Source organism: Scardinius erythrophthalmus (assembly GCF_964197995.2).
Source record: "Scardinius erythrophthalmus genome assembly, chromosome: 14".
Classification (NCBI taxonomy): domain Eukaryota; kingdom Metazoa; phylum Chordata; class Actinopteri; order Cypriniformes; family Leuciscidae; genus Scardinius; species Scardinius erythrophthalmus.
The window spans coordinates 24,850,091-24,874,329 of record NC_138234.1 but is presented as its reverse complement, the minus strand read 5'-3'; the positions used below and the strand labels follow the sequence as shown (position 1 = coordinate 24,874,329).

Below are 24,239 nucleotides of genomic sequence, written 5' to 3'. Positions count from 1 at the left end.
GCTTCTATTTTGGATGTGAGAGGCAAATCCTGTCAGAGTTTTGTGAGGTGATCAGAGTTTCATCTGCTTGTGCATTGAAAGTAAAAGTGCTTTGGTATAAACTTTTAAAAAAAAAATTTAAATCCACTTGTAAGGATTTAAAGTTTTAGTTCACCCAGAAATGTAAATTCTGTCATTAATTACTCGCCCTCATGTCGTTCCAAAGCCATAAGGCTTTCGTTCATCTTCGGAACAAATTAAAATATTTTTTAAATAAATCAGAGTGAGTTCTGTCCTTCCATAGACAGCTACGCAACTACCAGTTTGACGCTTCAAAAAGATCATAAAGAGATCGTATCCATATGAATTGAGTGGTTTATTCCAAATTTTATAAAGAGACTCGATTGCTTTATATGATGAACAGATTGAATTTAGGCTTTTATTAAGATGTAAACATTCATCAACGCTAACATCAGTTATGATAAACGGAAGCTCAAGCATGCTTGCTTGACGTTCTCGTGAATCATTCTCGTGTTACGCTGTACGTTTGAGCTTCCGCAAGAACCAATGAGGTTTGTTCTCACGTGTCAAGTATCGTTGAGCTTCTGTTTATGCTGATCAATTTTTATATTAGTTTTACGATCTCTTTAAGAACTTTTTGAAGCGCCAAAGTGGTAGTTGTGTAGACTGTCAATGGAGGGACAAAAATCTTTCAGAAGTAAAAAGATGTTCATTTGTGTTCCGAAGATTAACGAAAGTTTTACTGGTGAGTAATTAATGACAGATTTTTTGTGTGTGTGTGTGTGGTGAACTAACCCTTTAAAACAGTAAAACATGTTTTATCTTCTCTCTGACCTTTCTAATTGAACAGCATTTTTGCTACTGTACCTTTAAGACTTTTTCAGACATTTAATATATGTAAATGACCTCTGTCGTCATTGGACGGTGATAGGTGTGTTTATAGCTCTGACATTATAATTGTGACATTCTTAGTTTGCACATGAGCTGGATGGACTGTGTAGGAAGTTTTGGAAATCTAACTCTTACTTTAGTTAAAAAATATAAGGAAAATCTTGTATGGGAAAATGTCTTTACTGCTTTCTCTCTCTGTCTCTCTCTCTCTCTAGTCTCTACTGAAGAATCGTATTTGCTACTGCAGCTGCCGCCCACCCACACACAACCCCACATTCATTCTACATTATAGACTCGCTCAAAAATACATGCATACGCACACATATGCAGCTCACACTCTCACCCACATAGTCACGCCACAGTGAGAAAAAAATGTCATAATAGTCATTGTGTTCAGGGTTTCATGTAATTTAACAGCGCGCATAGATCTGATACAACATGTAGATCTTTATTATAATAAATCATTAAAATATTTTTTTAAATATAAATGCATTTTTAATTGTATATTTAATTTATGTACAATATTATGTTATATTAAAGATATACAATAAATTATATGCATATATTTATTCTCTAATATATACAATTATTTAAATTATATGTGTGTGTGTGTGTGTGTGTGTGTGTGTGTGTGTGTGTGTGTGTGTGTGTGTGTGTGTGTGTGTGTGTGTGTGTGTGTGTGTGTGTGTGTGTCTGACATTGTGAAACATGAAAAAGCATTGTTTTGTTTAATTATATTTTTAATTTATATTTTATGAATAAATAAAATATATGTATTTTATTATTTTTTATATATATATATATATATATATATATATATATATATATATATATATAATGCTCTGTAGTGTAGGCTATATAGCATATGTATGCATTTTAATGCATTTGTGTTAATTTTATATTTAATTTACATTTTTACTATATATTTAATGAATATTTAATATATATTGTTAAACAATGTAATCACACTTCCTCTGTTAACAAACCCATATCCTCAAATATGATGTTATTGTGTAATGAGACTGTATTTTCATGTTGGTGCAAACTGCTCACCTGCATCGTTTTTCTGAGAATGAATTGTGCTTAATTAAGACTAATGAATGTTTTGACAAGTGTAAATTATAACACCAGAGATGCAAGAATCCAGCCTCTTAATGACATGATGCTATATCTGGCCCTGGCAGACAGCGAGAGAGAATCACATTTAGTTCTGTGGGCTCCTCAGCGATGGGTGTTATTTACTTACATGCACAGTAGGCAACTGATGATGTGACAGCACTGAGAACATTTTTTTTCATTTTCTGAGGAAATATGCTCGGCCGTTATACAAAAAAATGAATAGCGATGCGATGCAGCGACTACCTTTTGAGTCCTTTAGTTACCGTACTTTTAGCTGAAGTCCAGCCATCTGAATTTGAGCTGTCCAGTAACATATTTTATATGTAGTTTACATACATATGCATGCATGAACCCAAACTAAAGGCATTGCGTTCGAGACGTAGACTTCTGCATAATTCACAAACCAGCGCAGTATGCATACTTGACCTACTTCATGTCTCTCCGCATCAGTGCTTGTTGATCATGAATAGAGGCAGTACTTTTTGTTATTAGGTTCTTGTAAGTATTTACATTTGATTCGAGTATTTTGTGTGATAATTGCTACTTTACTGTCGCAGGCTCCAAGGGCGCACATGGTGATTGGGTATTTACTGGTTTTCCGTTTTTTGAGATTTTTCCTATAATTAAGGGAATTTATTCAAAATATTATTCTGATTTAATGGGGAGATGTGTATTTAATTCTTCTGTCGTTTTAAATATTACATGTGGATGCTTGATGGTGAGTAAATAATAGGGATGTTCCGATAAGGATTTGTACAGTCGATAGATATGACTGCAGTGCTGATTTCTTGTCATAGTGATCCGCTGATACAGATCCCGATCATTCAAGCTTTATATAAGCTTTATATGTATGAAATATCAGGTTATGTTGTGTGTGGGCTTGTTTGAATTGAGACAACCTGTTCTAAATAAAGACGTGTGATATACTAAATGTTTTTGCAAAGTTACAAAGAAGAATGAGGCGCAATTGCCTCATCGGTATACTGTTTGCATGCACGTCGTGGCGAGTTTTACGTCATTAAATTGCGATTGGTTCGTGACATCGGCCAAATTTAGTGACTACTGATCAAGTTATAGAATGTGATTATCGGCTGATACCATATCGTTCCTAGTAAATGATGCCTAATTTAAATGTTTTACTTTTTATGTTATTAGGTTCTTGTTAGTATTTAAATTTGATTCGAGAACATTCTGTGCCATAGTTTTTTCTATACTGTTGCAGGCTCCCAGGGCTCACATGGTGATTGGGTATTTCCTGGTTTTCTGCTTTTCGAGATTTTTCCTATAATTAAGGGAATTTCTTCAAAAGATTATGATTTACTGGGGAAATGTACATTTAATTATTCTGTCATTTTAACTATTATATTTGGATGCTTGTTGGTGAGTAAATGAGAGGGATGCTCCAGTCAGGATTTTTAGTCTACACATCTACCGATTTCTTGTCATCATAATTGGCCGATATCGGTATCAGCATGATGACAAGAAATCAGTAGTCGTCGACGTCGTACTGACTGTAAAAATCCTGATCGGAGCATCCGTATCATTTTTACCGTACTGACAAAGGCTCCCAGGGCACGCATGGTGATTGGGTATTTTCTGCTTTCCCGCTTTTTGAGATTCTTCTCAAATTCTAATTAACTGTGAAGTCATGGCACTATACTTTTCAATACTTGCAGCTCCAGTTTATTTTCATATAACTCATCCAGAGTTCTTCAACTCCTTTTTGTCGATATTCCCATATTAATCCTCATTCAACAGCCAGACAAACTTGACAATCAAATCCTAGCGGCGCTGCATCGTCACAAACAGTCACAGTTTCCCGTCTCCGCTGTTCACACATGCTCTGTTGCCATAGCAATGCCATGTTAAGACGGGAGGCAAGGTGGATCCATTAGTGCAAAGTGCAATTTAAATCCAAAAAGCCAAGGTAAAAGTAATCTTCAAATTGAGGATTAAAAGCAAGGTTGCACAAAGCCATATCAGCATTATTCAGGCCTTTTGCTTTGCTCATGTCTTTCTTGGCTGGCTGCTATGATGTTTTTCTCTTCAAAAATCAGAATTAGCAGATCAAATATACCTCGACATGACAGGAAATCACGTTCTCTTATCTTAAATATTAAATGCTTACAATATTTGATGTGCCTTTTGGTTTCGCTCAAATGAGAGCGTCTAGGCAGGTGTTTCACCAGTAGGTCCACTCGAAAGGAAGAAATGTGGTTTTGTGCCTTTGATTTAGTTCTCTGGCTGTCTTGGAGTGGTGAGGGAGCCCCAGAGGAGCATGTTTTCAGCCCGACTCCAACAAAAGAGTGTTTACAAAGAGCCGTTTCTAACGTTTCAGTGCTGTTTTTTAGCGACCACGGCTGGTATGTCTCATCAGCATTGTCCAGTCTTAAATTTAGGACAAAGAAGAGTTAGTTTCCTTTAATTGACTGTTGGAAAATAATTCTTTTATTATGTACGACTTTAAATTGTGTATTTAATTATTTTCTTTTTTAAAGTCTTAAAGAAAATGTAGATTTAATGTTTCTATGATCTTCAGCATTATAGGCCAAAGATTGGTTTATTCAATATATTAAAGCTAATATTTTGCAAGTAAAATAAAGATAGTATATTAAAGCTAATAAGGAATATTTAGTATATTAAAGCTAATATTTTTATATTATTCCCAAAATAAGACGCCTGACACATGTATGTAGTGTATGGCATATCAGTGTGGCATATTTAATAGTTTTTCTTAATTACCCACAATTCTGAAGCAAACAAATATTTAATGCATTATTTGACCAAAAAAATTAATTTCTGTCGTTTTCTCACCTAGATGTACAATTTGTAGAAAATTTTTAATTTAGATTTTCTTTTTAATAAAAAAAAAAAAAAAAAAAAAATGTAAGATTCAGGTTTGCTGTGATTGTTTGTAGGGCTGCACGATTTGGTTAAAAATGTGATTATATATCAATATGGCTATAAAATAATGATAATTAGAAATAGAATTATTAGGGATGCATGATATATCGGCCACTATATTGGTATCGGCCGATATATGATCAGTTTTAATGTTATCGTTAAGTCTTGTAATGTAAAATTGTAATAAAAATTTATATACAAATTTGTATATAGATTTATCGGCCAGTATATCGGTTATCGGCTTTCTAATAAAAAAATTATCGGTATCAGCCAAAATGTTCATATCGTTGCATCCCTAAGAATTTTTTATGGTCATATTGATATAATAAGAACATTTGTGGTAAAATATGCATATATATATATATATATATATATATATATATATATATATATATATATATAGTGCGTGTGTGTGTATTTTTCCAATTGAATAGTTGCCTTGAGTTTCATTAATTACATCACGATGTTGGTTTCATTTCCATCAGTCATGCAGCCCTACCCAGATGTTGGTATTTTTGTGTGCATTCGTGATGCCGTGCAGAGCAGTGACTGCTGGGAGTAGAAACAAGGGGCAGTGCTTTATGAGAAATTCATTACAGGACAGTTTCTCCTTTCTACAAGGACAGATAAATATGAAAAAGTTGCTTTTGTGGACACATGGGTTTTGCATTATATAACAGCCTAATTTTCTATTTGTGGGCTGTGTTTGTTTTAGATCTTCAACGGGAACATGATTATAAATGCATGATTTGAAAATACTTTCTGTAGGAAGTTATTAGTACAGAAGAAAACACTTCATGGGTAAATTTTACTTCAGACACGTTTGGTGTTCACATAAGAAACACAGGTTCAAATCCAACCTGCAACATCTGTCGATCTCATTCCCTATCTTGCTGTCATCATAAAAAAGCCCAAAAATTAATAAACCATTGAGCTATTGATCTCTGTTTTGAAGCTATTATGAACAGACTTTTTCTCAAGTCAAATCATTACACACAATCTGACCATTAACACCCATTCAAAAGTTTAATCAGTAAAAGGATTTATAAGCGTAATCCGCTTAAACGAGAAGCCCAGCTCTTATGCAACAGACTTCTGTTTTTTCCTGCGATGAGACGTGGGAGTGTCACAGCTCATGCGGAGAGGAAATCAGACCCACTCAAGTGAGAAAAATCGCTGACTGAACAGCATAACTCAGTGTCACTGGGGTCCATCAGAGTGAATCTTTCCATCTAACCGCGTTCATACTCATCTGATGTGACAGAAAAGCTGCGCTGTGGCATTCTGAACTACCTGTTCAGCTGAACGAGCGCTCAGATTTACAGCGAAAGGCCAGAACGTTTCCCAGGCAGCAAAAAGAGCAGCGCTTAGAAATGTAGAACATTTGCATTAAAAGTATTCAGCATATACAATGATAAAGAATGAATTTTTTCTTACTACATATATATCAGTCAGTCAGTCAGCTGGAACTACAGTCACGTGAACACTGTTTATTAGCTCAGCTCTTCTTGCGATGTTTTCTGATTCAATGTTTACCCACCAGTCCTTTTACTGAGGTTTGCTTTCACTGAAGCCAAATCAATATCCTCCTAGAGTGTCTTGTCTCTCTGTGAACACAAGGCTTTTAATAAGACAGCCACATTTTAATTTGTGGTCGAGATGGGGGGTTCATTTTTCATTTGCTTGTACCCAGAGGACATGGTGACCGTGATGGAGATGATCCGTTGGTTTGCTTGTTTAGTTTAAATGGATAAATTGAGGGCAATGTTGATAGTTTTATTAGACACTGTGAGTAAGCACACTTACCATCTTTGCATCTTTATGTTACCGGTTCTCGCAAGTGCATTCTTCTGCTGATGAGAACTAAGGACTGAGGAAAGATTTGTCCATGCAGATTTCTAGTTGGGTTGAAGTTGCTTCACATGGATTTGCTGCGCTGACCCGACAGGAAGCCGCTTGATTTGAAAGTGACTTGCATCACTATCAATAGACAATGGACTAGGGCTGCACAATATATGGAAATTATCGAAATATCGCAAATGTATATATCGCGATATGCATATCGCAACAGCTTGCAATAATATGGGTCATGAACAAAAGATAAAGACAAAATCACTCACTGCTCTTGGCTGAATAACTTTTGTAGCTTTAAAAATGTTCTGTTGTTAAATAAACATAATGTAGGCCTACCTGAAACCCTAAACCCTGTGGTTTACACTGATGTTAAAGCTACACTGTGTAGGATTTTCACCCATCCAGCGGTGAAATTGTTAATGACCACCAACTGAATATTACTTTCTAGCCCCTCCCATTCTGAGGGCGTTTTAACTCCTACGGTGGCCGTATTATTTCAAATCTGCCGGCATTCGCGAGTAATCTCCCCCTCGCATTCGTCACGGTGCCACTGAGTGTAAAAACGCGAAAGGCAAAGCTTGAATTTCCAGGTATGTCCCTCTTTGGCTAATGTGTTTTCAAGATGGAGGCGCAACATGGCTGCCGCCATTCGAGCGACTCGCTCGTATGTATTCTAAATAGCAGATTCTACGCTTACGAGAATACTTGATTGGTTGATAGAAGTAATTACACATTAATGAGCACATCTCATTTTGAAAGAACAAAGGGTTTTTTGCTAAAAATCAACTTAAAAAATTACACAGTGTAGTTTTAAAATAACTAGGGCTGTGAAAAGATTAATCGCGATTAATCGCATCCAAAATAAAAGTACATAATATATGTGTTTGTACGTGGTATAATTATTTTGTATATATAAATACACATACATGCATGTATATATTTAAGAAATATTTGGATACATATACTGTATATATTTATATATAATTTATATTATATATAAATATATATTTTTTTATATATAAATAACACAGTTTTTCTTAAATATATACATGCATGTGTGTGTATTTATATATACAAATTTAATTATACACAGTACACACACATATATTATTTAAACACAAACTTTTATTTTGGATGCGATTAATCGCGATTGATCTTTTCACAGCCCTAAAAATAACATTTCTTATGCTACAGTAAAACACTGCTGTTCACTTTCAGAAGTTGTAGGGATGTTTTCTTGTCACAAAAAGAATGTGAAACACGTATGTAGGTTATATAATTTTAAGTTTATTTTACACACTTTAAGCATTATCTTATCGAATATCGCATTATTTAATTAGTTATCGCATATTGCATTTTTATTCAATATCGTGCAGCACAATGGACCTTTTTTGTCACAATATGTTGCCCGAAATGTTGTGACGCACCTTAAAGTGAATCATAAACCTACAGCACAACAAGTTTAGTTTCAATCAAGATCGAATGACTCATTCATTTAAGCGAATTAAAAACATACAACTCAGTGTAAGTCCGCTTCCCAAAACAGTGTCTCTAATGTGAATCAAACCATACAGATTACTCATTAAATACCACTAAGGAATCATTCAATTCTTTAGAATCTACATACCTGTCATTTTCACTTGTCATGTACAGGATATTATATTAATAATGTTGAGAGAGGATGGGCCCCCAAGAAAGAGCAGGAGCGACTGTCCTATCTCAGGGAAGATTATCTCTAATTGGGTCGAGCAACAGGGGACGGATACTGTCGTTTCCAGGGCAACAAACTCCAGAGAGGAATGACTAGCTGCCAACTGAGAGAGGGACAATTGTCAGTATGTGTATTCGGGAGAATGGGCCTATGTCAGCAATTTAACAGTTTTTAACAATCTTTTATTGATTTTGGTTCACAGAGCGCCCACTTGGCCATGATCGACATGCTGATGATGGCATACACAGTGGAGACGGTGAGCGTAGAGAAGGTGATGGCGTGCATGCAGCAATACTCCACGGACTACCCAGATGGAGATGTGCCCTATGACACAGAGGATGCGGTCACCAGCTGGATGAATAAGGTCTTAATGTCCTAAACTTATCTATAACTGTGCCTGATCATCATCTTAATAACACAGTCAGAGTATTGTTGCATTTGAATACTGGCACACTGAATATTTCCTCATTGGCACGTATCATTTCTGAGGGCATCTTTGAGTGTCGGTGACGGGACGACTCATGTTTACATTCTCTTGCAGGCCAGCTGTACAGGCAGCCTAAATCAAGACGTTACCTCAAATGTACACACACATGCTAAACAGACCATGAGCAAACCATGAGAGACTGCAAGGACATTTCTCTTCCTTTTGTTGTTCCTATAGTTGACTTATGTTCCCATACACAATACAACATTTGAATATATACAACAAATATACAACAATATCTCCATTTAATAATGCAATTATTACACAATTACCCCAATTTAACCCAAATTCTTGTTTACATTTGAATGATATCATTAATAATATAATATAATATAATTAGGGCTGTGAAAAGATTAATCGCAATTAATCGCATCCAAAATAAAAGTTTGTGTTTAAATAATATATGTGTGTGTACTGTGTATAATTAAATTTGTATATATAAATACACACACACACACACATGCATGTATATATTTAAGAAAAACTGTGTTATTTATATATAAAAAAATATATATTTATATATAATATAAATTATATATAAATATATACAGTATATGTATGCAAATATTTCTTAAATATATACATGCATGTGTGTGTATTTATATATACAAAATAATTATACCACGTACAAACACATATATTATGTAAACACAAACTTTTATTTTGGATGCGATTAATCGCGATTAATCTTTTCACAGCCCTAAATATAATATAATTTAGGGATTCCTAAACTTTTTTTGTCAGCTGAACACCTTTATAATACACATACATATTTACTTGAAGTACCCTGAGATTTTAAGTTAATATTTAAATAATTTAACAATAATTTATTTTCCGTTGTGTGTTTGTTTTGAAAAAAAATTGTAGTGACTTGTATATAGACTAATATATAGAAGCTCAAAAATGTTGTTTTACTCATTTTCAAGGTGAACGAATACTTGAAGGAAATCGTAAGTCAGGAGCAAAGGAGGATGGAGGCGCAGAACGCAGAGCCGGTTGAGAATCCAAAGGTAAGTGTGCACTTCCTGTTCTTGCTGAAAACCAGCGATGATTCATGTCACTTTCATCTGTAGGAGGAAGATACAAAAAGTGCTAGACATAAGATGGATTTTTGTCATAATGAGCACTTGTACATCTCCGAAATCTGCTTAGAACAACGTTCTGCCAATCTTTTTTTATGCCTCAAAACTCAAATGCTTGTACAGATTATTCTAAAATTCATGTATTCTGATACACTTGTCTTGAATACGGTACTGTGCAATACAAGGTTCAATAACTTAAATACAATGTTGCTTCGCAATATTGAACATAAAACGAATGCAAATGATTTGTGAATACTCATTACCTAAATATTTGTTTTCATTAATGTTATTATACCAACATTTAGAGCTAAAACAAAATTAATCAGTATGTTTTCAGCCTTTAAATATTTCGCTATATATCTTGTTTAATGGGCAAAGTTATCTGCCCTGGATGTTTTTCGCTATAGTAATTTAAACAAATAATATTAATATATTTAAAAAAAAAAATTACATTTAATTAATATGATTTTTTTATTTATATGTACCAATATAAACAATACACTATATATATATAGAGAGAGAGAGAGAGCGAGAGAGAGAAAGAGAGAGCGAGATTATAGATTTATATTAATACATATAAATTTAAAATTAATTGGTCATGACTGTCAATGGTCAAATGGTCATGACTTTTTTGAGAATAATTATGTAATGAATCTGTTTAATCAGTGTTTTGACCGTAAACTGATTCATTGAAATAGACCGTTTAAAAGACTTGTGTAAAATTTTTGCAAATTAATCAAAAAGTCACATTTTTACAACCCATCATAAAAATATTAAAACACTAAATATATATCAATATTCAAATATATTGTCAGGCCAACTAACGTTACACAGTCAATCAAACAAATTACTATACGTAGGTATTTTAAACCACATGGATGGATGTTAGTCTGTTCAGATTTTATATAAAAGCTGCCTCAGGATCTCCCGTGTAAGCGTTCGCAAAGTTGACCTGAGTTCACAGGACGTGACGGATATCATCAGCCGTGTTGTCGTGTTTTGTAACATGTTGCTGCGTGAGGGTAATTCTGACTTTGCTGAATCACAGTCCTGCGGCGTGCAGTGTCCCGATGTGGACGTTCTGCCAGGCTGATGTAAGAGCAAAATCTTTGCTGATTCATGTTTTAACGCTTCGCATTTCATCTTCCTGTCCCGGTTTGACAGTACATTTGGTGCGCGCGGCGGGATGACGTCAGTCTCACCTGGTTTTACCTTCTCTCAGAGGGAATGCTACATTTATGTACACTGTGTCCTTGCTTAAAGCCCTAGACACTGCAAACCTCCACTAACTTCCCAGTGCTACTTTTCCAGCATTTGTTTTTTGTCCCCGTTAATTCCGTCTATAATGTCATAATCTGACGTATGAAGTGCAGAGTCATCACACACATTGCTGTGCCGGGCGTCTGACAGAGTTCGGCCCACCCTGTCCTGAGGTTGTCTCTGGGCTAGGCATCTGACGCTAATGAGAGCAGTCAGTTCTCACAGGCGCTGCGCACTAGCATGTGTGTGTTTGAGAGGACACAATCAGTGCCGAGGAGGAATGTCAGGCGGTTACACAACACTATAAACATCCTGAAACAGCCAGCATGGCATGAAGCGCCCAGACTGACACACAAACACACCAGCGGATTGCAGCTCTGCATACACATAGTATAGTATAGTATAGTATAGTATAATTCATTATATATACTATAGACTTGCCCTGTTTTTCTTTCTTTAAGGTCTCAAACTACACACTTGTTTCTAGACATAATCCCCTGGCATAAGACTAATCCTGTAACTTTGCAGACTTCTTAGGGCATCTTGGGTACTAAAAATGCATTCATATTGTGATTCACGGGGTTTAATGTCTCTTAGATCAGAGAGTATGAGTTTTGCTCTTCTTCAGTTTGAACCCCTAAAGATATTTTGGCGTGCTTTTGATGATACTGTTTTTCCCAGTCTTTTAAGTCTTAAAGTTGAGAGAAGCTTAAAACTGAAAACTAAGAACATGGCGAGAACCAGTACACTGTGTCTTAACCAGCCGTGACAGCGACAAGCAAACCTTTTTTGGTCGTTTGATCTCTATTATCTATTATCTATCTATCTATCTATCTATCTATATGTCTGTCTGTCTGTCTGTCTTATTATTTGTGTTGTGAAAAAGTAACTAAACCCCTCAAGTTTCAAGGGTTGCATTATTTGTCTGCTAAGTGTTTTCCGGTGATCTTGTTTGTAGTAATGAAGGGATCGTCACGGTTAATCTGATATGGGACGTAAACAGCTGATTGCGTTAAATAACCTCTGCTTGTTGATGTGACTGCTCTGTCTTTCTCTCTCATTCATTCTTTGACTGGCTGAAGTCTCCAACCAAGTGGTATATGAAGCTGGTTCCCGTAAGTGTAATTGTGAAATGCATTATTTCATCCAGGCTTTTTCCATCTCGTGGTTCCATCATGCTTTTGTTGCCATGACGACTCTTTCCCATTGTCTTCAGCTTCATTAACCACGCAATAAACTGTTGGCATAAAAATATTGATATTAGGCTGTGTATAAAATAGATGTCATGTTGCCATGCAGGTATTTATTTTTAATTTAAATGTCACTTCTGTTAGTTAAAGTTCCCATCGCATGTTGTATTTTCAGTACTTTTCCATTCATTAGTAAATTGTTGAGTAGGCTTTCAAATAAATGTTCAATGTCTGTGGTATATCCGATGCATTTTACCTCACTGAGTCATTTGTGTATGTCTGTTTGCTCCAGGCGCGTTATAGGAAGGAGCAGGCTCTGCCCAGGACGGTTCCCTGGATCCCCCCGGTGGACAACCTCCTGAAGGACAGCACAGATGGCTGTGCCCTCGCCGCCCTGCTGCACTTCTACTGCCCCGCCATCATCAGCCTCGGAGGTACGTCCACCTGCCAAAACACGCAACATTACTGTGCGCTAAATAATATGCAAGGTTCAGAGGGAATAGTGTGTGGAGGCTGTTGAAGACCATGGGTAATTCACATTCAATTCAATTCACATTTATTTCTAGTGTTTTTCACAATACATATCGTTTCAAAGCAGCTTTACAGAAAATTCATGTGTCTACATTACAATTTAGAGTGATCTGTTATCAGAAATGTACATATACAAATCACGCAGTTAGCTAACCATGTATTCATTTAACTGTGTATTAATTTAGGGCTGAAACAATGAGCTCATTGAAGTAATGAATACTTGACTAGGATACAAATGACTAGGATATATAGACAAATAATAATTACAATTATTAATATATAAAATTAACCCTATTTACTTTCTTATTAAATGTACATAGTCTATTATACACAGTACGGATGCACCAGATATGCAAAATTTAGATTTAATTGCATGTAGGGCTGTGAAAAGATTAATCGCGATTAATCGCATCCAAAATAAAAGTTTGTGTTTACATAATATATGTGTGTGTACTCTGTATAATTATTTTGTATATATAAATACACACACATGCATGTATATATTTAAGAAATATTTGCATACATATACTGTATATATTTATATATAATTTATATTATATATAAATATATTTTTTTTATATATAAATTACCGGTACACATTTTTCTTAAATATATACAAGCATGTGTGTGTATTTATATATACAAATTTAATTATACACAGTACACACACATATATTATTTAAACACAAACTTTTATTTTGGATGCGATTAACCGCGATTAATCTTTTGACAGCCCTAATTGCATGTCATAAAAATGTAAATGGGGATGGATTATATATTTGTATTATAAAAAGTTTTATTACAATATTTTTTAAATATTATACGATAGACAAATATTTTTCCTACCACTGCATTAAAAAATACAATAATATTGTGTATTATTTTAATATGTTTTATATTATAAAATAAAAATCATAGCATTAATATAAGTATAATATTATATTCATGGTTTCTACAATTTTATAATTGAAATAGCATGCATTATGCAATAGTCAAATGTATTATTTTTATATTATGAAATAAAACATTATAGTATTACTATAAATATATTATATACAAATATTATATACAGATATGATATATTTTCAGTTGTTGGAGCCCAGACAAATGCTTTTTTAAACATTTCATAACAAAACCATACAAACATTTAAATCTAGGAAAATACTGTGAAAAAATATAAATGTAATAATACTACATGTGTTAATAATATGTTGTTGTTGTTTAATATAAAATATTATTTATAGTATAGGATTATATTATGTTTATATTTTTCACAATATTTTATTTGGATTACAATTTTCTATTTGGCATTTATTCTATTTATATTGTGTTTATTCTTTATGCAAGCGTTATTTACCACTAAATATTTCAGTTTCACTTTAAAATAAAAGTGTTTTGAATGTTGTTTTTAACATGCTGTAAATCGATTTCGAAGTTTCACTGGACTTTGAATTAGTGAATACAATAGTCTACAACTACTCATTTAGAAATCCTGAACTTTTTTTGTGACTTTAATCATCTTGAATTTACTGTTAATCTAATCGCAGTGATGAAGAGGACTAGAACTGTTTCTCCACCTAGCTGTGAAGTCAAATGATGGATGCAATTAGATTTATCTCCAAAGGCTGAATCACATGACTGTCATTTAGACTCCATGATTAATGGGCCTCTCTGTGATTGGTTGAGCCCTTGGAGAATCTGACAAATAGGCCAGATGATCTGTCTCATTGAGGAGTGCCTGGTTAATGTAGCACTTTGAATCGTTTTTGATTTACAGACATTTTCCTGAAGGAAACCATGTCACTGGCAGACAGTCTGTACAACCTTAAGCTCATCCAGGACTTCTGCAGGGAGCATTTGAACCACTGCTGCCACTTCAATCTGGAGGACATGCTCTACGCTCATTCTTCCATCAAAGTAAGTCTTCAGAGACAACTTACATCCTGATTTGGTTTCATTTAGGGAGCATTTTACACCCTGATGCCATTGTAGAACCTGAAGTTTCCCAAGTTCATTGACTTCAAATTTCACTGGTTGATATGTTACAACTGCGGGTCCAAGTTTGTCAAATTTCTTAGGCCACAACATATGTGATTGGTGGGATGCTGTTTTTTGGAGCCTTTTTAGCAATAGCGCAAGTGCCGCCCGTGGGAGTTGGCTTTATTCCTGTTTAAAACCCAAAAGCATAAGGCGTGCCTTTAAACGCTGGTGCTTAAACAAGCCTCCCTATGGAGGAAGATTCTCTAAAGACTAGTGCTATTGACTAAAAGAGCAACAAAATCACATAAAAAAATAAAATAGGAAGTAGAGATGTACCAATACATATTTTTAAACAACTCAGTTGCACATAAGGTAGTTATAAACACTTGTCTTCATGACTAATGTATTCAAGCATACATATCATTAGCAGTAAATAAGCTCTTCTCTAGTGTTTTTATATAGCAAGCTAACGAACTGTGAACATCGGATAACTTTTCTGAGGTAAATGCAACTTTAAGTGACACATTGTTTACAAGCTGTTTTATTGACGTCTTTCCGCGGTTAAGACACTGAATAAGCGATTACATGAGATTTATTTCGGTAAGTTGCACTGTGTCTTTCAACATACCTTATGATGTTCATGCATTGTTTTTTCGAGCTATATTAAAGTAGAAGAAATGACTCCCCGATCTGTCAAGTCCCATTTAAGAAAGTCAAAACACCATTTATTATTTGAATGTCGTGATAAAATGGACATAATTTGAAAGCTGAAGCTTTGTTTATTATCAGAAGTAACAGAGCACAAAGCTCTTTGTGATTATTGAATGGGAGGCACGCTACAAATAATGTTCAGTGTAGGGAAAAACTGCAGATCTGGCAACCCTTGTTTTTGTTTAATTTATTTTTTTACTGTAAATGCGTTATTGTCGCGTTAACTTGCCCTAAATTCAACACAAGAGCGATTTTCTTCACACACTGTATGAGTTGCAGTCTGACCACATTTTTCTGCCCCCTTTTAATTGACAGGATATAATCGGCCCTGCTCATTGATTAGTGAAAATAATTGCTTTAACCGATAGCGTTTATTGGCCGATACATTGGTGAATCTCTAATTGGAAGAATGGTTTGTTTGATAAGCCATTGTGGCATCTTTGCTAAGCCAAAGAAGCCTAGAACATGTTTTTGCTTTTATAATGTACCTTTCTCTGAGATTTTCATCTTAAAATATTATTTAAAAAATAGAAAAAACTTGTGTTGCAAGCTACACACATCAAACTGGAGATTTTTACCTTCAGACTACTAAAATAAAACAGACTCTCTAGACTTTCTCGATGAGATCAGATGGAAGGGAAGACCAGTTTTTTCTTTCCGAATGTTATGTTGTCATGTCTTTGATCTTGTTCCTCTCTGGTCTGGACTCTAGACTGGATAGAAAGAACATCTGCAGCCAAGATTTTCAGTCGTGGATACTGAGAAGCCTTTGGGTTTTTTTGCATTAAAAATGTATGATTTTTCTGCCGGTAGTGTTGAAATCCATAAGATGAAACGGTTGTGGGTATTGAAAGAGAATGATGAGATATAGTCTGGCACTTTTTGGTAAGGCAGTCATTTGGATTTGTAAACCTCGCCACACTTACTAAACCATAAAGAAGTTAGGAACTCCTAAACAGAGAGCAATGCAACTGGAATCAACGTCCCACCTGGTTTTTGTTTAAACCGTAGTTCCACAAATGGTAGCAAAATCTCACACTGTGTTGGGTTTTATTTGCACCCAACAGCCTCTGTTTAGAGGACATGATCAGCGTCTGATACAGTGCCAGACTTCAGAGCTGAATCTCAGAGATGTGAGTGGAATTGAGAGCAGGTCACTGAGCTGTAACCTTGACCCAGTTTCTGTCAGTACTCTAATCCCAGCTGCTTCCTTTTGTTGAAATGTTCAGTGCGGTTTGCACGTGTGCTTCATGTAGCGCTCCTGCAGAAGATGCCGGTTTGAATCTGGAATGTATTGTGACCTGATCGCATTCATTTCTTTATCCTCTCAACTGTAGAGTAAAAGTTGTTATATGTATATTTCTAATTAAATATTTTAATTACATCAAAACATTTATATTATTATAAGTATTAGCATTTTTAATTGATTGACCGCACTAAAGATTATTTTCCATTCCGTTATTAAGAAATAACATATTACATATGTTTTTACAGGTTTTTACATATTATTTTTTAACAATTAATTGTACTAAATTAACACTTTAAATCGGCCTCCCTAATTGAAAGCAACATTTACGTCCCGTAAAACAATAGATAAGCCTTCTAATAATATGTTCACACTTTGTGTGTGAATAAGTAGGTGGACAGGCAGATTGGGGAGAGGACGCGTGTGCCAAATACCATCTGGGTACGGACACGCGGACACTCTTTCAACCTCTCCATACAAATGTTACCAGTGGACCCCTTTACTTATTTAGTTAGTTATTGCCAATAGTGCTGGTAGATGATGTTTCATGGCAATGCATAAAATCAATGAGGTTGTGTGTGAGAGAATATATAAATTTCACTATAGAGGATATTTGAATAATTTGACAATGGGTGGCGTTGTTTTTGTTAATTTGTTAGCAAGTGACATTAATTTTATTGTATTTTTAAAGGCAGTTAACAAATGATGCCTTGGATTGCTTTAATCATTTGGTTATATGGAATAGATGTGGTTTAGTGCTAATCAAGCCTATAAAGAGAGCAAGGACTCTTTGTTGAAAGTCAATTAAAATGCTGAGGTAATGTCTTCTGGGAGTGGCGTCAGATAATTGCTGCTGTTACCCTGTGCCTTTTAACTGCTAGGTACAATTTCTGCTGAGTGGGAATAGTGTATCAGAGGCATTTTTCATCATGTCAGGTACCCTCGATGAATTCAAGGTCATGAATTCTGTAGTCTTGGCGTAAAGATGTTGGTCATAACAAAAAGATTGTGCTATTAGATGAATAGAATTTACTATTAAGCAAAAATAAAGCATACATTATGTAATTCCTTAACATTACTTATATATAAGCAATACAATTAAATAAAATTTGAAGGAAAAGGACGTTCTTGTCTCCAAGTGGTGTCTGTTCATGAATTAACAGGATTTAGAGAAATGCAGAGACATCTTGTGGGAGAGGAGGAATATTGCATGTACTAGTTTCATACAAGCGTATAATTTCAGGGGACCCCTTGCAAAGTTCTTCTTGTTATTATATGAAATAATAAAGCTATTGTTGTTTATTTTTTACCAGAACAATTATCTTGTGTTCATGGCTGAGCTCTTCTGGTGGTTTGAGGTTGTTAAGCCGCCATTTGTTGAACCTCAGGTGTTGGACACTGAAGGTAAGCTAATCTTATAACAATGTTTTTCACAGAAATATTACATATTTGTCATATTACATTTGGATACTGACACATTTGTCATGTGATTTATAGCACCAGCCCCTTCACTGAAAAATCTGCCGTCTGTGCCCATCTCAAAAGTCACAAAGCGAAGTTTCATGGAAAGACCTCCTAGTCCAGACAGACCAAGGTATATAAAAAATATCTTTAATGGAAAAATTACCCCTCCTGCTTTTTACTTTGTTTGTAGATATTGAAATGTAAAATTACATTGATATTTCTATTTTTTTATTTTTTATGTTAAGTCTCCCCCTCCGACCTCAACCACAGACTTCAGGCTCAGGTAAAGTTCAGAAGTCTAAAAAAGCGTTTTATGACAAAATATAAGTACTAAATGCACCCAGTGCTTTATAAGTTATATATGTGTGTTATACAGGTGAGATCAGGCGATCAACATCAATGTCATTTGTGGACAGCTTCATGGGTACTTGGCCCAAGGAGAAAAAGTAAGTGCAATTTCATCTCATTATTGAGACTTTAAGCCATAGAGTGTAAAACTACACGCCATTGGATACTATCCTGTCTTCTTTCTGCAGGTCTGCTGCTCAGGGTGTGTCCTTTGAAATCCCATTTGATAAAGAGTGCACCAATCAAACACCAACTGGCCGAGGAATGACTCGGTCTGCCAGCACTGAAGGTTTTGGTTTCAAGATGCCCCATGGAACAAGGGGCATCAAGAGAAACCTGTCCTTTCAGCCTATCAATGGCAAGAACATGGGCATTGAGGAAGAAGGCTGTCCTGACAGCCAGTCAGGAAATCATAACAACCGTCTAAATGGCTCAGGGCCACCTAGCATCGAAGAGGCCCTTGAAATCATCCACAACTCAGAGAAGCAATCACAGAGCCCCAGGGCCCATGCGGCCGGTGAGGGCTTCTTTCTTCACCTGCAGAGTAAAAGTGAACCAAACCCCAAAGCAAAGGATGGTGAGCTAGACTCAGTTTCAGAATCATTCAAAGGGGTTGCTAGCTCATCCACCACTGAAGTAGACACCGGCATCCATGTGCGGACGGAGGACATCCAAGAGACATTGGATGAGGACTCATCGCTTAGGGATTGTACTGTCAGCATGGAGCTTGACACAGATCAAGACTTTGAGGCAAAAGCTTGCCATAGCCAAGGCTCTATTAGCCCATGTCCCAGCAGCCTTAGCGCCAAATCCCCTGCCGGAAGTATCCCAACCCCTGCTTTTACACCTGGGATTAAGATGACCAGCTTTGCTGAGCAGAAATTCCGTAAACTGAATCCAAACGGGGAGGGCAAAGGTGGTGCTTCCCAAGGCACAACACCAGATGGTTCAGATCTCGGCATTCCTCACTCTGTCTCCTGGGCCCCTTCGCCCGATATCAGCCCTGCACATCAGCCGTCCAAGGACCCAGCCCAGACCATGGCTGCAGAAATGGTGCAACTGCGCATGAGACTTGAGGAGAAGCGTCGGGCCATTGAAGCCCAGAAGAAGAAAGTGGAGGCGGCCTTTACCCGACACCGTCAAAAGATGGGACGCAGTGCTTTCCTCACAGTTGTCAAGAGGAAAGGAGTAGATGGCACCTCACCATCCCAGGAGAACACTCCCAGCTCAGAGGGAAGAAAGACGCCGGCGGAGACACCCCAACCTGACAAGTCTCCGCAGAAGTCTGCGGGTGAGGATGGCACATGCGAGGCGGACCTGATGGAATATACGCGCTCCATTGATAAGCTCAATTCGTCCTTGAGCTTCTTGCAGACTGAGATGCAGCGACTGGCCCAGCAGCAGGAGGTAATTATGCAGATGCGAGAGCAACAGGCATGGGTTGTTTTACCACCTCAACCTTCGCCACAAAAGCAGGTACGAGAGCTCAGAGGGAGTGGGGCGCGCTCTTCTGGGTCTCCCTCACCCGCAGATTCCCCTAGAGCTACACACCGTTCCCCTACAAACCTTAAGAGGAAGTCCGCTTCTTTCCATTCCAAGACGCCAAGGACACCCAGACCCAATGAACTAAAGATCACTCCCTTCAACCGAGTCTTAAACGTTCCACAGTCAGTGGACAGCATCCCACGCCTCAGAAGGTTCTCCCCTTCTCAGCCCATGTCCTGCTCGTTTACTTATTTGGGAAGTGCGAAGAAACCACCATCAGGAGCTGAAACCACAGACAAGGACATTGAACAAGGCCTTGAGTCATTGTCTATTGAATGTTCTTATAGTACTAACACCTCCCCAACCAAAGAAACCCAACAGGCAGTAACCGAAGACACTGACTTGAGTGCTAAAGAGCCAGAAGATAAGGGAGGGGAGAACAAACCAACTGAAGAAAGGGAATATCTGAAGAAGTCAACAGATGAGTTTAAACCAGCAATGGAATCTAGTGTGTCAGAAGTCTTGTCGCAGATCGTAATGGAGACCGTTATTGTCACTCCCACTGAGCCATTTGACATTGCCCATCAGACCAACAAAAATTTGATTGAGGTTCCACTGTCTGTTCTCAAGCCCCTGGATGGACAAGCATTAGAAGAGGAAGGTGAAAAGGAGACTTCAGGGGAGAATCAGGACGATGAGCAGAAAATGTGCCGTGGATTCTTCTTCAAGGTAGATTTAAATGTCAAAGGATCCTGTAGATAAAGAAAGCTTGGAAATTAAATCCTCCAGTACCACATGTTGTGAATACTTAGTGGTGAACGTCACTATTACTATTGCTTACTGTTAGTGATTAGAACGTGAGTTAAAGTTTTAAACTTAAGTGCGTATCTTGTCTAACACCATTTGGGCTAAAAAAAACATGAATGATGCTTCAAATTATGTTTGTTGAGGATATCGCTTTTCTAGACTTTGGGGTAGGATATGTCCTGCACCATTAAGCAACCACCTAACAATGGGCTAAAACATTACAGGACACCTTATCAATCAGCTAACAATACCCTAACAACTATCCAGAAGACTTTAGCATTGTGGTGGCAAGCACCAGTCACATTTTATAAAGAAACTTTAAAAAATCGTGTTGTTTTAGCTATTAAAGGCCATAGTTAGTACCCGAAATGGCGTATTACCATAGCTTTAGTTTGGGAAAATGCTGTGGTGTGACTAATATCTGAAATGTTCTTAGTGTGTACAGTCGCAGAAGGAGGTTAGCTTGGGACAGATCACTGGAAAACGCAGCTGTTGGATCTAGGTCAAGAAACGGAGGGAAATAAATCATTTATTTTATGATGTTAGCATTCTGCAGGGAGTCTGAGCAGTGTAGCGTATATCTGGTTTATTCAGACTGGCCATATCAACATCAGTATACTACCTTCAGATACTTGGAAAAACCTGAACATAAAAAAATATTAACAGAGATTCTTGATAATGTGTTTATTTTTTCAGGATGACATGAAAGGAGAGGACAGCATGGCCGTGAAACGAGCCGCACTTCTGGAGAAAAGGCTGAGAAGAGAACGGGAGAGCCAGCAAAGGAAACAACAGCTGGAGGTGGAGCTTGAGCAAAAGAAAGAGGAGGCCAGGTAACAGCCAGAGCCAGCCTATCTGTCAATCACCAAGACTAAACTTCTCCCCCTGATTCTTAAATCAAATATCTGTCTTTTTCCATAGGTTGAAAGCAGAGGAAGACCGCACAAAGAAGGAAGAAGACAAAGCCCGGCGGGAATTTATCAAGCAGGAGTACCTGAGGAGAAAACAGCTGAAACTTATGGAGGACATGGACACGCTTGTCAAACCACGGCCTGCGGGGGCCAAGCAGAGGAAACCAAGGCCCAAGTCCATCCACAGAGATGTGATGGAGTCCCCCAGGACTCCTGTCAGGGCCACGGCAGGTAAAGGGCGAGCGCCCCCTACTGGCGAAGCTCGGCACTGTATGCTTTGTGCTACTCTCAGCCTTTCCCTGTCCAGCTCACTGCATCCCTCTTCTAACTCGTGCTATAACACTTGCTCTAAATATCTATTCTAACCAATTTAATCATTTTCTAACTAATGTAACTAAGTGGTTGAGTGATTTAAGCATTCTTTCAAATTTTTTTGTTTCAAAAGTTTCAGCTCCTTCATGAATACAATATATATAAACTCTTTTTGTTTAGACCGTTTGAAGGAGTTGGAGAGGCCATTTAGCAACATCATTACAGAGAGCTGTACTGTTATGAGGGTAACACAAAGTTTGGCGGGCTTGCTGTTGTCTTGTGTAACTGTGGGACCTGTCCCGTTTTCTGTTGCATCCAGGTTCACGACCTCGTGTTTTTTCAGTGTCCAGCCTGTCTCTGGCGTCTCTTGGAGATAATGACAGTGTCAGCTCGGATAAGAAAACACCCAGGTAAGAGGCGCTTTAAGCAGTCAACAGAATGAGAAAATGTTTATTTCCTTGTTTCCTTTATTGCACAATACTAACCCAGTATCCTTTGAATTCTCTGTATTTTTCCTTCGTATTCTTGAATGTTCTTGCTTCTTAGAAGCTATAGCTTAGCATCTGGCAGTCTTTTCTTCTTTTTGAGCTCTCCTCGTGTGAGAAATAGAAGGTCAGTCTTGGCTGGATAAGACTCTTTATGCATTCATCTTCTGTTCTTGAAGAACATCCTGTTTTGCTATGAGCTTGGCAGAAACACAAGGAATGATCCCCAGTCTTTGAAAAATAAAGATGGCTATTATAGTTCACCCATCACAGCTTTTTTGTTTTATTTTGTCATTATTAAACAAGCATTGGTTGAAGGTCACTAAGCCTCACACTTGGCATTGAATGGCAATGAAACCACAAAAACACTACAATAAAGATCTGCACTTCACACTTTTGCAAGAGACTTATATAGAGGCTTTAGTAATTCTATCTAAAAATAATACATGTTCATGATCTTACTGTACATTTAATATTCGGTTGCTTTCGGAAATACGTCACCTTTTAGTATTTTATGTTTGTTGTTTCATTTGATGCTTATGACAATGAAATATAAATAAATACATAAGATAAAAACACAATGTTATGATTAATTCAGTCACTAAGACCTCACTGCCTGATTTTGCATGAGAGCAGGAGTTGTTAGTAGGTGCATCAGCAGAGTTGCAGTTTGCAGGACTCAGTTTATCATGTCATCCCAGTAGGCCTGATTCAGCAGACGGGTGCCTGTCGCCCACTCGCTCCAGCAGTCGTAACGGAGAGAAAGACTGGGAGAATGGTTCCACCACATCCTCACTGACATCCAACACGGAATATACAGGTTAAAATACTAAAGCTGCAGCTCCACCTCCAGTCCACTAGAGGGAGCTATGGTATAATAGTTCTGCTAGTTCAACATCTAAGCTTTTCTAAATGACCAAACATTTAGGCTGCATCCGAAATCGCATATTCTTTTGAGGAGGTACTATTTTTGAATAATTAATTACTTCACAACCACTAAAAAAGTATGTTCTATATAGTATGAATGTATAGTGTATATATATATATATATATATATATATATATATATATATAGTATTTTTCCCAACTCTTTTATGAGTACTGTAAATTTGGATATACTTTGTCACATACTGTTTTTTGCCAGCTATATAGTAAGGAAGTATGCAATTTCTTACATTCTGTATAAAACATGCTCAGAACTACGGGTGATGGCTCCATCTAGAGGACTGGAGGGTCAACAGCAGACTCAGATGGTACAATAACTTGCATAATGACATTGCATAATGCACCCTCTATATTTTTGCTGCAGGTCCTAAATTATATAAAGAGCCCAGCGCAAAGTCAAATAAGCATATAATTCAGAATGCTTTGGCACATTGCTGTTTGGCTGGCAAAGTCAATGAGGGACAGAAAAACAAGATTTTGGAGGTAAGCATGTCTGTTCGTTTTCATTACATTTAT

General features: G+C 36.8%; 1 protein-coding gene across 1 annotated transcript in view; it reads left to right on the top strand.

Moving 5' to 3' along the window:
• Window positions 1-24,239, top strand: part of camsap2a (calmodulin regulated spectrin-associated protein family, member 2a) — a 39,024-nt gene that overhangs the window by 13,563 nt on the left and 1,222 nt on the right. The window contains exons 3-16 of the mRNA XM_081384381.1: window positions 8,682-8,843; window positions 9,893-9,976; window positions 12,791-12,932; window positions 14,807-14,946; window positions 18,280-18,370; window positions 18,464-18,560; window positions 18,676-18,713; window positions 18,807-18,876; window positions 18,967-20,992; window positions 21,767-21,903; window positions 21,992-22,212; window positions 22,613-22,703; window positions 23,480-23,598; window positions 24,088-24,206. Coding sequence (XP_081240507.1) covers window positions 8,682-8,843; window positions 9,893-9,976; window positions 12,791-12,932; window positions 14,807-14,946; window positions 18,280-18,370; window positions 18,464-18,560; window positions 18,676-18,713; window positions 18,807-18,876; window positions 18,967-20,992; window positions 21,767-21,903; window positions 21,992-22,212; window positions 22,613-22,703; window positions 23,480-23,598; window positions 24,088-24,206 — 3,537 coding nt within the window. The remainder of the gene's footprint in view (window positions 1-8,681; window positions 8,844-9,892; window positions 9,977-12,790; window positions 12,933-14,806; window positions 14,947-18,279; window positions 18,371-18,463; window positions 18,561-18,675; window positions 18,714-18,806; window positions 18,877-18,966; window positions 20,993-21,766; window positions 21,904-21,991; window positions 22,213-22,612; window positions 22,704-23,479; window positions 23,599-24,087; window positions 24,207-24,239) is intronic.